Raw genomic sequence first — 12,987 nt, forward strand, 5'->3', positions numbered from 1 at the left:
GTCTAATGTTGGTGGTGACGGTCCCAGGCGAGGCGTATAGCTTTGTCTTGTGCAGTTATCAACGGTGCACGAGTGGGCCTTCAGCTCCAAAAGACCATATCGATGATGTTTCATTGAATGGTTTGCTCGCTGTCACTTGATCATGGCCAAGCATTGAAATCTGCAGCAATTTGCCGATGGGTTGCACTTCTGTCTCGTTGAACGATTCTCTTCAGTCTTCTTTGGTCCCATTCTTGAAGTATCTTTTTTTTTGGCCGCAGCTATGTCGGAGATTTGGTGTTTTACCGGATTACTGATATTCACGGGACACTCGTGACATGGTCGCACAGTACAACCTCCAATTCATTAGTACCTCGGAGATGCTGTGTCCCAAGACTCGTACGTCGACTATAACACCACGTTCAAACTCTCTTAAATCTTGATGACCTGCCACTGTAGCAGCAATAACCGATCTAACAACCGCGCCAGACATTTGTTGTCTTATATAGGTGTGGCCGACCACAGTGCCGCCTATACCTTGTTACATATCGCTGTATTTGAATACGTATGCCTACAGCAGTATCTTTGGCGCTTCAGTCTATATGTAAAAGGTTATGTGTGTTAACTTTACTTGTTGCTAGCAGAACTGGATCGTCAGCATAACAATTGATTCATATTTCTTCGTTCCCTACTCTGTAACCACTATTAACTAATACCTTGGTCATCAACAAGTCTATAATCGTATTAAATTGCAGTGGGATCGAAGCGTCACCTTTCCTAATGGTTTTACATAAATCTTTTTCTTGATTAGTTTAAAAGTGCATTTCTATTTTTGATAAAATAGTTTGTTGTTGTTTTTGTAGTGATCAGTCCAGAGTCTGGTTTAATGCAGCTTTCCATGCCACTCTATCCTGTGCAAGCTTTTTCATCTCCATGTACTCGTAATTACTGCAAACTACATCCTTCTGAATCTGCTTAGTGTATTCATCTCATGGTGTCCCTCACTCTCCACATTGCCCTCCGATACTAAATTGGTGGTCCCTTGATGCCTCAGAACATGTCCTACCAACCGATCCCTTCTTCTAGTCAATTTGTGCCTCAAATTTCTCTTCTCCCCAATTCTATTCAGTACTCCCTCATTTGTTACGTGATCTAACCATCTAATCTTCATCATTCTTCTGTAACACCACATTTCGAAAGCTTCTATTCTCTTCTTGTCTAAACTATTAATCGTCACTGGAATCGAAGGAAGGTCGGAAAGCTCCGAAAGCACTGCTGAAAGTGCAAAACGAAGCCTGTGAGGAAGAAGGAGGATTACTACATGGTGCTGGAATCTCAGATTAATCGGTAAGCAGTGTACATTATTGTTGACATCCTTGTATTTCTAGTTTTCGGGAATTTATTTTTCAAACACGTTTATCTCGACATAACTTTCTCGCATTTGCGTGCAGACTAACACAAAAAGTATGGAACCGATCATAATGAAAATTGACAATATGATTCTTTATAAAATTACGAATTATATGAACCAAATTGTAAGATGATGTCATAATTCTAAGGGTATTTTTCTGTGCATAATTAGAGAAAAAATCGTGAAATCGAAGTAAATTGTTCCAACGACTGCAAAATTTTTAATTTTCATTATTTTCACCTGAAATGAAGTTCATATTGTTAGAAAATAAGTTATTAACGTTAAGTTGATTTCAGATGAAAATCGGAATGGCTACACTGCACGCAATTGGAGAACTATACTCACAACCTTCAGCGGACACCGCAGCGTAACCTTCTTATTTTTGGCTGAAAGTATTCACAAAAATTCACGATAACTGTTAGAAATATGAATAAAATGATGTAAAATTTGATTAAATTCTAATGAATTCTTCCCATCCAAGAATATCCCAGAAGTCTGTGTCAAACAGCCTCCTAATGTGATTTCCCCCCTAAACGACTGGTAGCGGCGAGTTGCGGGAAGAGCAGCAGATATTGTGTACACCTTGATTGGCTAGCTACTGGCCTACTCTGCAAGCTGAAATTTTACTGCACCTCGAAGACCGCCTGTGCCGATTACAGGCAGAAACACCACGCTGGCATCCTGAAAGTGACGGCTCCTTCACACCTGAGTTAAGTGTTGTTTTCTTATTTTTGGGTACTTGGATAATATGAACGCACCTAAGAGTGATTGTGTGTGATCATCGGTCAGTGTAACTGATCGCAATTTGTAATCCAAGCCATATGCAGTGCAAGTGTATGTGTACTCTCTGTTATAAGATGAATGGACGAAATTATTTTTGTAACATGGTCCGTGTCGGAGGCAAAGCACCCTTTGTAGATGAGTATCCCTGAATCATTGCATCAGCGCTTCTAAGTGACAAGTACTTTAAACGAATGTTAAGATTATAACTTGTAGGTGCAGTCGCTTGCTCAATCAGTTGAGATTTTCGACAGCTTAGACAATATTGTCTGTAGCCTTATTTGCGCAGTTTACTGTTCGCTCTTGGTATTCCGGGTGATCAAAAAGTCAGTATAAATTATAAAACTGAATACATCATGGAATAATGTAGATAGGTAGGTACAAATTGACACACATACTTGGAATGACATGGGGTTTTATTAGAACGAAAAAAATACAAACGTGCAAAAAATGCCCGATAGATGGCGCTTCATCTGATCAGAATAGCAATAATTACTATAACAAAGTGAGACCAAGCATAGGTGATGTTCTTCACAGGAAATTCTCAATATGTCCACCATCATTCCACAACAATAGCTGTAGTCGAGGAATAATGTTGTAAACAGCACTATAAGCATGTCCGGAGTTATGGTGAGGGATTGGCGTCGGATGCTGTCTTTCAGCATCCCTAGAGATGTTGTTCGATCACGATACATTTGCGACTTCAGGTAACCGTAAAGCCAGTAATCGCACGGACTGAGGTCTGGGGACCTGGGAGGCAAAGCATGACGGAAGTGGCGGCTGAGCACACAATCATCAGCAAACGAGGCGCGCAAGAGATATTTCACGCGTCCAGCAATAAGGGGTGTTTTTTTTTTGTTCCAATAAAACCCCATGTGATTCCAAGCATGTGTGTCAATTTTTACCTCTCTATTTATTTTATTCCTTGCTTTATCAAGTTTTCAAATTTATACTGACTTTTTGATCACTCGGTATGTTAGCAGGGTAGGTTTGGTAGTGGACGGCGCGTTCATTTTCCCTAGGCCCGGAGCAGAGACGTGTTTGCTTTGCTTCCATCGTCACACGGCGTCCGGGTTGGCCCATAATCTGGTGCCTCTACCAGCTGCGTCGTGGTGGCTCAAGTTAAGTAAAGTTGATCCTTGGATGGGTGCCACGGCGGAGCGTGGCCATTTAACCGGGAACATCAGTCTGCCCTATTTTAAAGCGTGTTCTGCAATCCCAAAGTTCCTCCTTGCTATAGCTGCACTTTAACTACTCATTTAAGGCTTGCGCCCCTATTGCTACTTCTGAGAGTTTTACCTTTAAGGAACTTTACTTATCAGTACAAACTATTCAGCCTTCCCTTTGACTCACAGACATTAGGTAACTGCACTCATTGTGAAACTTGGCCGCTTGTTCCTTGTCGGCTGTGATAGCGGTTTGCTGTGGTTCTCAGCTTACCTTGAATTTTTGGCAATTTTTTATACATTATAGGTCATTGTCAACGTTTCTGCTGGTGTGTAGCAGTCGGGAGTTTCATTTAAATTGCGTGTCCTCAAAACTTAGCTAGTGCTTTGAACAAATGTGTTTTTATGAAAGTCATCATCAACGTTTCTGCAGGAGTGTAACAGTTGGAAGACTTATTTGCAGCCGGCCCAGGTGGCTGAGCGGTTCTAGACGCTAAAGCCTCGAACCACGTGACCGCTACGCTCACAGGTTCGAATCCTGCCTCGGGCATGGAAGTGTGTTATGTCCTTAGGTTAATTAGGTTTAAGTAGTTCTAAGCTCTAGGGGACTGACGACCTCAGCAGTTAAGTCCCATAGTGCTTAGAGTGATTTGAACCATTTGAACGTATTTGTACTGAACGTCCTACCTGCGTATCTTGCATTTTGGGCAATTGTATGTTAATTAAAGGTCGTTGTGAATATTTCTGTGTGTTTGTGTGTACCAGTTGGGAGACACATTTAAATTGTATTCGTTCCCAGTTTTGTCTGTGTTTAGGGGGATTGCGTATTTTATTGCTTCAGGGATTTTTATTAAGGCTTATACATTGTTAAGGGCTTCCAAAAGCCAAAGTCAGTGGCGTGACTTCTTACGCTTTCTGTATTCTGAATGGGCGTTATCCTCGTGCCTACCGTGTTACCCGAGCTTGGAATCTGTTAGTACATTTAGTGGCTGTTATTGTTATTCATTTTACTGATAAAGTTGTTCGTCGAACCCGCTTGCAGCCATGCCTAGCTGTTGCGACTTCTTTCTTGTTTTTGAGAACTGTATACTTCCGATTTCAGGCCCTACTCTTGATCTCACAAATTGTTAAAACTTTTTGAAATGAATTGAGCCTGTTAAGGATTTTTCAAGATTTGTGAGCGATGTGATTCTTTTGACAAAGCTTTCTTATGATAATATTTATAATATTATTGTTAAGCAGTAAGGTGTATTCCATGAAGCAGCAAGTGGCGAAATATGTGGGTCCAACTTCCCTTTGTTTTCCTTAATGTTCTCCAACCCTAGTTCTGATGTACACTATTTAGCACGTACATGGACCTATTTCAAGATTGGATAATCTTGAGCTTCAGAGCTGTAAATAGCGTAGCCCCTGTAAATTGTTCCTTGATGTCTGAAACATATCGTATAGTTCTGTCTCTTATTCTTGTCAATATATTCCTCATGTTCCTCTTTTACCAATTCTGTAGAGAACCTCCTCAATTATTATATTATCCCACCACTCCATTTATGGTTGGTTCAGATGGCTCTGAACACTATGGTGCTTAACATCTGAGGTCATCAGTCCCCTAGAACTTAGAACTACTTAAACCTAACTAACCTAACGATATCACACACCTCCATGCCCGAGGAAGAATTCGAACCTGTGACCGTAGCAGTCGTGTAGTTCCGGACTGAAGCACCTCGAACCACTCGGCCACCGCGGCCGGCTAATCCACGTATCTTTAACGTTATTCTGTAGCGTCACATCTGAGACAAATTATCCTATCTTGTTTCCCTGATTTCCCTCAGACCGATAATAATATCCATAGAATGGTCCAATCTTAGTCTCAGAAATTTGTTACTCAAATTAAGACCGTGTTTAACACCAATATACCTATTTTGGACATGAATGCCCTCTTTTCCTGTTCATTTCATTCAAGAGATTCAGCAGCCCCTTATACGTGGTGTTCAAAAAGTCGCTCCACATTGCCGTATGATTGTTAGCCACGCGTGCTGTCTGATTGTTCGCCTGCCGGGTTACTTGCGTTCTGGTGGACTATCCCAAAATTCCCTGTTTCGTTTATGTCAGCCAGCGTCAGTAGTTTCATTAGTGTGTGTCGTTACGTGTTGACGTGAACGTTTAAGTTTAGTTAATTAGTTCGTTTGTTTCGTTTTTGTGACTGTTAAAATGGTAAACATTGAAGAACGTTTGTTTTTATTCGAGCAAGTGTTCAAAGCTGGCGGTAAATACACAGTTTCAGTTCATCAAACATTTAATTCAATTTTCCCGGAGACAATATTCCCGCATCGCGACACTGTGCGAGATTCGATTAACAAATTTCGAAGTATTGGTTCAGTGACAGAGGCACTGACAAGTGGTCGCCCAAGCGATTTGTCTGAGTATAAATTACTCGATATCTCCGATAAAACGACCATGAGTCCAAACAAGTAAGTATGAAAACTCGCCCAGGAAATCGATGCTAGTGTCGGACCGGCCCACACAGCTGTAAGGGAAAAATTAGAACTTTTGCCATACAAAGTGACAGTCGCCCAAGAACTGAAAAATAGTGATCATGGCAAGAGACTGCATTATTGTCTACGGTTCAAAAATGGTTGGGATATTCTTAATGAAATACTTTTCACTGATGAGGCGTGATTTCATTTATCCGGGTACATGAACTCGCAAATTTCTTGTATGTGGAGTATTGCAAATCCATTTTGTATCATGAGGAACCACTTCATTATGTGATAATAGGAGTTAGCATTGCAACTTCTAGACTCCGGATTGTGGGTCCTATATTTTTGAACGAAACAATAAATGCACAACTATACTACAGTGATATTCTGTATATCCATTCATAGGAGAACTTGTGTTTTCAACAAGATGGTGCAACCGTGCATATAGCTCGCGTTTCAATGTCACTGCTTGCTGATGTTTTTGGTGACCGCCTAATTTCACAGGGACTTTGGCCTCCACGCTCCATGATCGCCTGACTTTTTCTTCTGGGGTGCAGGGAATGCAACTTACTATAAAAACCGTCCAAAATCCATCGATGAATTGAAAACTGCAATATCCACTTTCGCTGTTTCTGTTACAGAAAAAATGTTAGAGCTTGTGTTTGGAAACATGATTAGATAAGTTGAATTGTGTATTCAACAACAGGGGGGAACCTTTCAACATTTAATGTGAAATTTGTAAGTAAAAATGAATGTTCAATAAATTAATAACTTGTATTGCACTGAGTTCCATTTCGATACGTTCACTGTGGCATACGGCACGCACGGCTAACAATCATACGGCACTGCGGAGAGGCTTTTTGAACACCCCGTACATACGATGCATTTTATCAACACTCGTCATACTTGTCGGTAGGTGAGTTATTTGTGTACCTTACTATAAGGAATATATTTCTTTCGATTGCTGAAAATATGTCAGTGTTTTCTTGCCCTGACTGCTGCGTAACTGGGCAAAATGATCTAGAGATTGGTGACACTCCATAAAACGGGCCACTTTTAAGCTGTTAAAGAAGAACAGTGATCATCAGACAGAAATAATTGCATTTACGCATTTCGTAATACTTCTATTTCCCTACTGTTTTCACTTAATTTGAAACATTTTCGACCATTTTACGATGTGGAATGTCCTTAGTAGATCCACAAATCGTGTGAAAGTGTCCGATTTTTCCTAAGTCTTGCTTCATTCACCAAATTGGTTCAAATGGCTCTGAGCACTATGGGACTTAACATCTGATGTCATCGGTCCCCTAGAACTTAGAACTACTTAAACCTAACTATCCTAAGGACCTCACACATCCATGCCCGAGGCAGGATTCGAAACTGAGACCGTAGCAGTCTCGCGGTTCCGGAATGAATCGCCTAGAACCGCTCGGCCACTAGGACCGGCTGCTTACGTCATCAAGCCGGTCGCGGTGGTCTTGCGGTCCTAGGCGCTGCAGACTGGAACCGCGGGACTGCTACGGTCGCAGGTTCGAATCCTGCCTCGGGGATGCATGTGTGTGATGTCCTTAGGTTAGTTAGGTTTTAGTAGTTCTAAGTTCTAGGGGACTGATGACCTAAGATGTTAAGTCCCATAGTGCTCAGAGCCATATGAACCATTTTCCATCATCAAATTCCTCTGTGGGTGCATCCAGCTTTCCTACAGCCAAACTGATAGTCTTGCAACAGGTCCTGAGGTATCTTTACTTACAGTGAATGGTGAGCTTGGCGCCATCTTCTGGCACGTCAGTGTAGACGTTTGGGTTCTCAGCCTGGCAAGCGAGGAAGCGGCCGTCGTCCTCCTTGCTTGGCACGAAAGAAAGAGTCGACGTCGTCGTGTTTCCGTCCACCGACGTCTGAAACAAAAGTCCATCTTCAGTTACGTTTGGCTCAGATCACCAGATTTCGCCTGATCTTAAAGTAACATGGAGAGACACAAACCAATAGGGTTGAAATTACGCCTAGGGAAGAGCACCCTAATCCAAGTTCAGTCAAAGAGCAAATGGACGTAAATTAACTTTCGGAGTATGAAGTTATCAATGAGCACAGCCTTTGGGACACATGTCTGTGAACAGCTTGTGTTCCATAACAAATCTGTACACAATGCACCGACGATGGTGTCAAAATTCTAGAAATCAATATATAGTTCTGAAAGATGGTTTAGAATCAATTTTAAGGCGTTAAAAGACAACAAAATAGTATGTGTGCACTCAGAGACATTAGAAGAGAAGCCGGTAACAAAATAATCCTATTTAAATGTATTAACATTAAGCAACCATCTTAAACGAACTTTACGGTGTGGTGTCACCGCCAGACACCACTCTTGCTAGGTGGTAGCCTTTAAATCGGCCGCGGTCCAGTAGTATACGTCGAACCCGCGTGTCGCCACTATCAGTGATTGCAGTCCGAGCGCCGCCACACGGCAGGTCTAGAGAGACTTCCTAGCACTCGCTCCAGTTGTACAGCTGACTGTGCTAGCGATGGTTCACTGACTAAATACGCTCTCATTTGCCGAGACGATAATTAGCCTAGCCTTCAGCTACGTTATTTGCTACAACATAGCAAGGCGCCATTATCAGTTACTATTGATACTGTGAATCGCGTAATGCCAAGAGCGACGTTCGTCATTAATGGATTAATGTTAAGTATTCCACCAGCTACGTCCGTATTTCTTAAGTCTTATTTCCTTGTCCTGTTCCAGAGCTCACGCCAGCCTGCGTCAGCTAAAACGCGTGCCTTTCGGCCACTTCTAGTAACACGGTGTTGGCTCTCCTGCCAACCACAACATACAGTATTTTAGTTAGCAAGACTTTATTGAACAAAGGGTTGCATAAATTTATGCATGTCTTAAGAATACTTACTGGCTCTTGTGAGATTAGAACTCTACGTCTTGAGTACTATGAAAACTGGATAGCTTGTTATTGAATGGTGCTACATTCTCGAGGCAATACAAGTTTTACACGCCAGTCTCTTAAGATGCAAGAACGAACAACAAGAATAAGGAAAAGGAATTACCGATATGAAATTATACAAGAACATTTTTTGACATTTGAAATTTAATGTATAACTGAAACTGGGTTTTACCTTTAATCAAGTAGGGAATTTTGTGTTTTAAAAAGGAAATTTCACAACTACAGAACTAGAAGTAAGAAATATTTTTCTTACAAGTCCTATAGCGCATCGGTATCCTTATAACTTTATATAGATACTCTATAACTAAACAATCAAGAACAATTGGAAAAAATGCCTACACCTGATTGGAATTATAAAATCTAAGAGTATATAGTAGTTCCCACTAAGGAAAACGTGCCTCTTTCATAAAGAATGCATGTGATGTGTTTCACAATGTCTCTCAGATAAATAACGTTTCCGCTGCTGTTCCTCTTTTCTAGTGCATTCAGACAGCTGTTGAAGTGCGCTTCCTGCAAATTAATTATAATTTAGTGAGTTGAAATACGTGTAAAGTTTTCTATACGGCGTCAGTGCTGTGTGTGTGTGTGTGTGTGTGTGTGTGTGTGTGTGTGTGTGTGTGTGTGTGTGTGTGTGCCCACATACGAAAGTCAAGTGATGACACGAATTTGAACATTTTTTCATTGTATTTGTACATAAGACCAGAAGGGGTTTCCATGTTGCATTGTCTACATAATGATTACCTCTTTCTCAGCGATATGCCCTTATACTGTAATTGTAGACCATAATGAAAGGGTGACTAAATTCCATTATTATAATTAACATTATTATTATTGCTCTTGTTATTGTTTGCGATGTGTCCACGATGGACTTCACCATCGTTTCCAGCGCTTTACTGGTAGTCACAAATGGAGCGTTTCTCAAACAGGTAGCCAAGAATTTAATATCTGGTGTAATAGGAAACTAAGCCTTAAAAGACGAAAGAATGAACAAATTTCAGATCTTTTTATCGCCATGTAATTTAAACGTGACTCTTAACTCAAAACGGGTCGTACAGCCTATATAGTTCTAGGTTACGTTAATAGCAACTACATTTGACACAAACATGGTAAGACCACGATTGGTGATGGTAAGGGCTGGTCATTTAACTGTAACAGGCCCAACGTCAACGACACTATGGATATATTGCTTCCAATGCATCTAACGAAGAACGCAGAAGATTAGACAATATTAAAATGTCAATTTTCTTGTGAAATTCACATTTCTACGTGTGGAGAGTATGGCTGAGCAGTACACAAGTTGGGGTTCTAGCTGCATTCTAGCGGTACAACAAACAAAAATATCTTCTGGTGAGGCACTGTTCAGGCGCACTCACACTGAAAAAGCTCGCATTTCCTGCTTAATCAACTCGCTGATTCGAGATTGGAGATTGATAGTCAAAGAGCGTTTTGTGGTAAAGATCCAGAAAAGTAGAGAAAATATATTTTGTGAACGTTAATTTATGCTTTATTTCAACTGGCCCGGTGAGGAATTCAGGCAGACATTTGTACTTAACCTCTCATCCTTTGGGAAATTTACATTACAATTTGTTTAATATGTAATACACGAAGTTATTTTGCAATCATTACAATGTGCATAATACATAAAAATTGTAATAATTATGGTGAAGAATATATGGTATTCTGGAAATGTCAGTCTAATTAAAACTACGTTAAGAAATTTCTTCATTAAATTTTGTCAAATGTGGGTAATGACGTGTTACAGAAATGTATGACATCAGTATTAACTTAAGCAAATGTGGAGAAGAAATAGAGATGTAAGTGTGACATGGAGAAGGGGATGAATAAAACTTTTTGTGTAATGAATAGCTATGACCACGTTCTTTCTATTGAGGAAGAAGATCGACGAAGCAAATGACTTTTGTGAGGTATTTTGTGAAATTTATTAAATGAGTGGCTTATGCCTAGTAGCTCCATTAACAATCATCTGTAGAAAGCGTTGAAATTGTCTGAAAAATGAACATAACGACTTCCTATTGCTTCTATCCACACTTAAAAAGAAATGAAGTTAATTACAAAAAGTGAGTATTTACATCTATATTTCCTTATGATTGGCCTAATATACCTTTCCATATTCAACACCATCGTTAGTAAACAAACTGATGCTGCAATTGATTCGATCTAATGGATTATTTATGTATAGCGACAATGTTTAAGATTCCATTACGCTTCTCTTGGATTAGTTCTGTTTCTCATGAATATTTGCCCCCAGTATAACAGACTGATACGAAACATATGCTTCCTAGGGCGATAAAAGTTTTCCTAAAAACGTTTCTGATATCCCCATGTGAACTGAAACGAATCCAAAGAAACTGTTCTTAGCATAGTGGGAGCGGTTCAATAAGTAAGGGGTGTAGCTAAAATGACATTAAAACTTTGAAAACTTATACTGATCTATTTATTTTACTTACAGACACTGTTTTGATGCCATTTTGTATCAAAATCTATGAAGTATTTTATCTTGAGCTGAAAAATGTTCAACGCCACTTCCATTGATTGTACGATTTCTTGTCAAATTCTCTGCAACACATCAGGCCATGACTAGTTCAGTTGCGAGGAAACTCATAGCTGTGGGCTCTGGTGGAGAAGGTGGAAAAGGTGAAACGAACCTGGTATCCTTGATGAATCCCGAAAAGGCAAGAATTGTCAGGTTCGGTGAACGTGGGTGCCTTGCAATTCGCGAATATCAGGCCATACATTTACCTGGAAAGCGGATACTCAAGAAATCCCCGCCATAAGAGAAGTAGTGTGACGGTGTGCCCTCTTTCGTAAACTGTACGCTATATTCTTGATACTTAACTTCAGTCTAGGAGGTTACAAAGGCTGCCAAGATATCTCTTCAAGCCACAACACACATCGAGCATGCTTGGAACTGCTAACGGCAGCCATCTTCGCTCCAACTTTCGCTAGCACTCGCGGCGGCGCAATTCGGTACAAGCGTACCACATGAGCGGAAAGCTGATTAGCAAAATGTATAAGTGCTTTATGAGATTTAACGACCAGTTTTAATGCACGCAAAAACTGATCTAATTTCGGTCACCGTATTAGTTTAGTTTACTGTGGCTTGAGCGTTTCAACCTAACGTCATTCTCAACGGTTCAAAATACACACTGCCACTCATTAATTTCAGTACAGGCTACAAATGATATCTAGTTCTCTGTAGATAATGTCTCATACCGTGATACGGTTGAGGAAGCAAAGGAATAGTACAGCAGTTGTACACATGTCATCATTTTTGTTTCTGGTTATCGAGATAAAAAAAAGCATCCAACAAACAATGCTGTGTACATCAACGTTATGTATCTATCTGATATGTTTGTTTACCTGTATGCAGACGGACGCCGCATTTGGTACACCTGTGTTTTTCCCTGTGGTTATGTGATGCCCGCACAGAAAGGCAAGCATTGCTACGATACATAAAATGCGGTTCCTGCACATCAGTTCCTTCGCGACATTGAAGCGAGCACATCGCTAGTATGACTCTACGAGCGTAGATATCCGTAGAAAAACTTGCTGCAATTGAAGCACTTATCCAGGCAGTTTTGTCTATTCGCCAGATTGCGATACAGTGCAGTGTGCCCCATATGGGGAGTGCAAAACACCCTTCACCGCCAGAAGACAACAGGTAGCAATAAGGACATACCACGATCAGGATGACCTCGAAAAACAACTAAAAGTGGTGGTAAACACATCAGAATTACCAGTAAGAGAAATAGATTCCAAACAGCGCCCCAAATTCGTTCAGAATTGGTAGAAATCAACACGATAGCAATATCTTTTGCAACAGTAAAAAGTAGACTGACTGAAATCGGCTTGAAAGGATGTGTCACAGCAAGAAAACCCCTTATAAAGCCAATTAATAAACAGAAGATACTTGAATGACCGAGAAAACATCGTAATTTGACATCGGAAGAGTAGACGAAGATGTTATTCACCGATCAGAGGAAATGACAGCCCAGCAGTGTGTTCTACCCCCAGTTATACACGGTGGAGGTTCTATTATCGTTTGGGGATGATTTTCCGGAGATAGGGTTGGTAACATTTTGAAAATAGAAGGATGTATGGGTCAGCAGCAGCATCACCGAATACTTCAGTACCACACAATACGAAGTGGATTGCACTTAATAGGGAAAGGGTTCACTTTACAACAGGATTATGACCCAAAC

At 40.6% G+C, this 12,987-nt stretch overlaps 1 protein-coding gene across 1 annotated transcript in view; it reads right to left on the minus strand.

Annotated features, from left to right (window-relative positions):
• LOC126267870 (hemicentin-2-like) overlaps positions 1-12,987 on the minus strand; it is a 778,179-nt gene that overhangs the window by 161,166 nt on the left and 604,026 nt on the right. The window contains exon 7 of the mRNA XM_049973180.1: positions 7,564-7,708. Within this exon, the coding sequence (XP_049829137.1) occupies positions 7,564-7,708 (145 nt within the window). The remainder of the gene's footprint in view (positions 1-7,563; positions 7,709-12,987) is intronic.

Source organism: Schistocerca gregaria, chromosome 4 (assembly GCF_023897955.1).
Source record: "Schistocerca gregaria isolate iqSchGreg1 chromosome 4, iqSchGreg1.2, whole genome shotgun sequence".
NCBI lineage: Eukaryota > Metazoa > Arthropoda > Insecta > Orthoptera > Acrididae > Schistocerca > Schistocerca gregaria.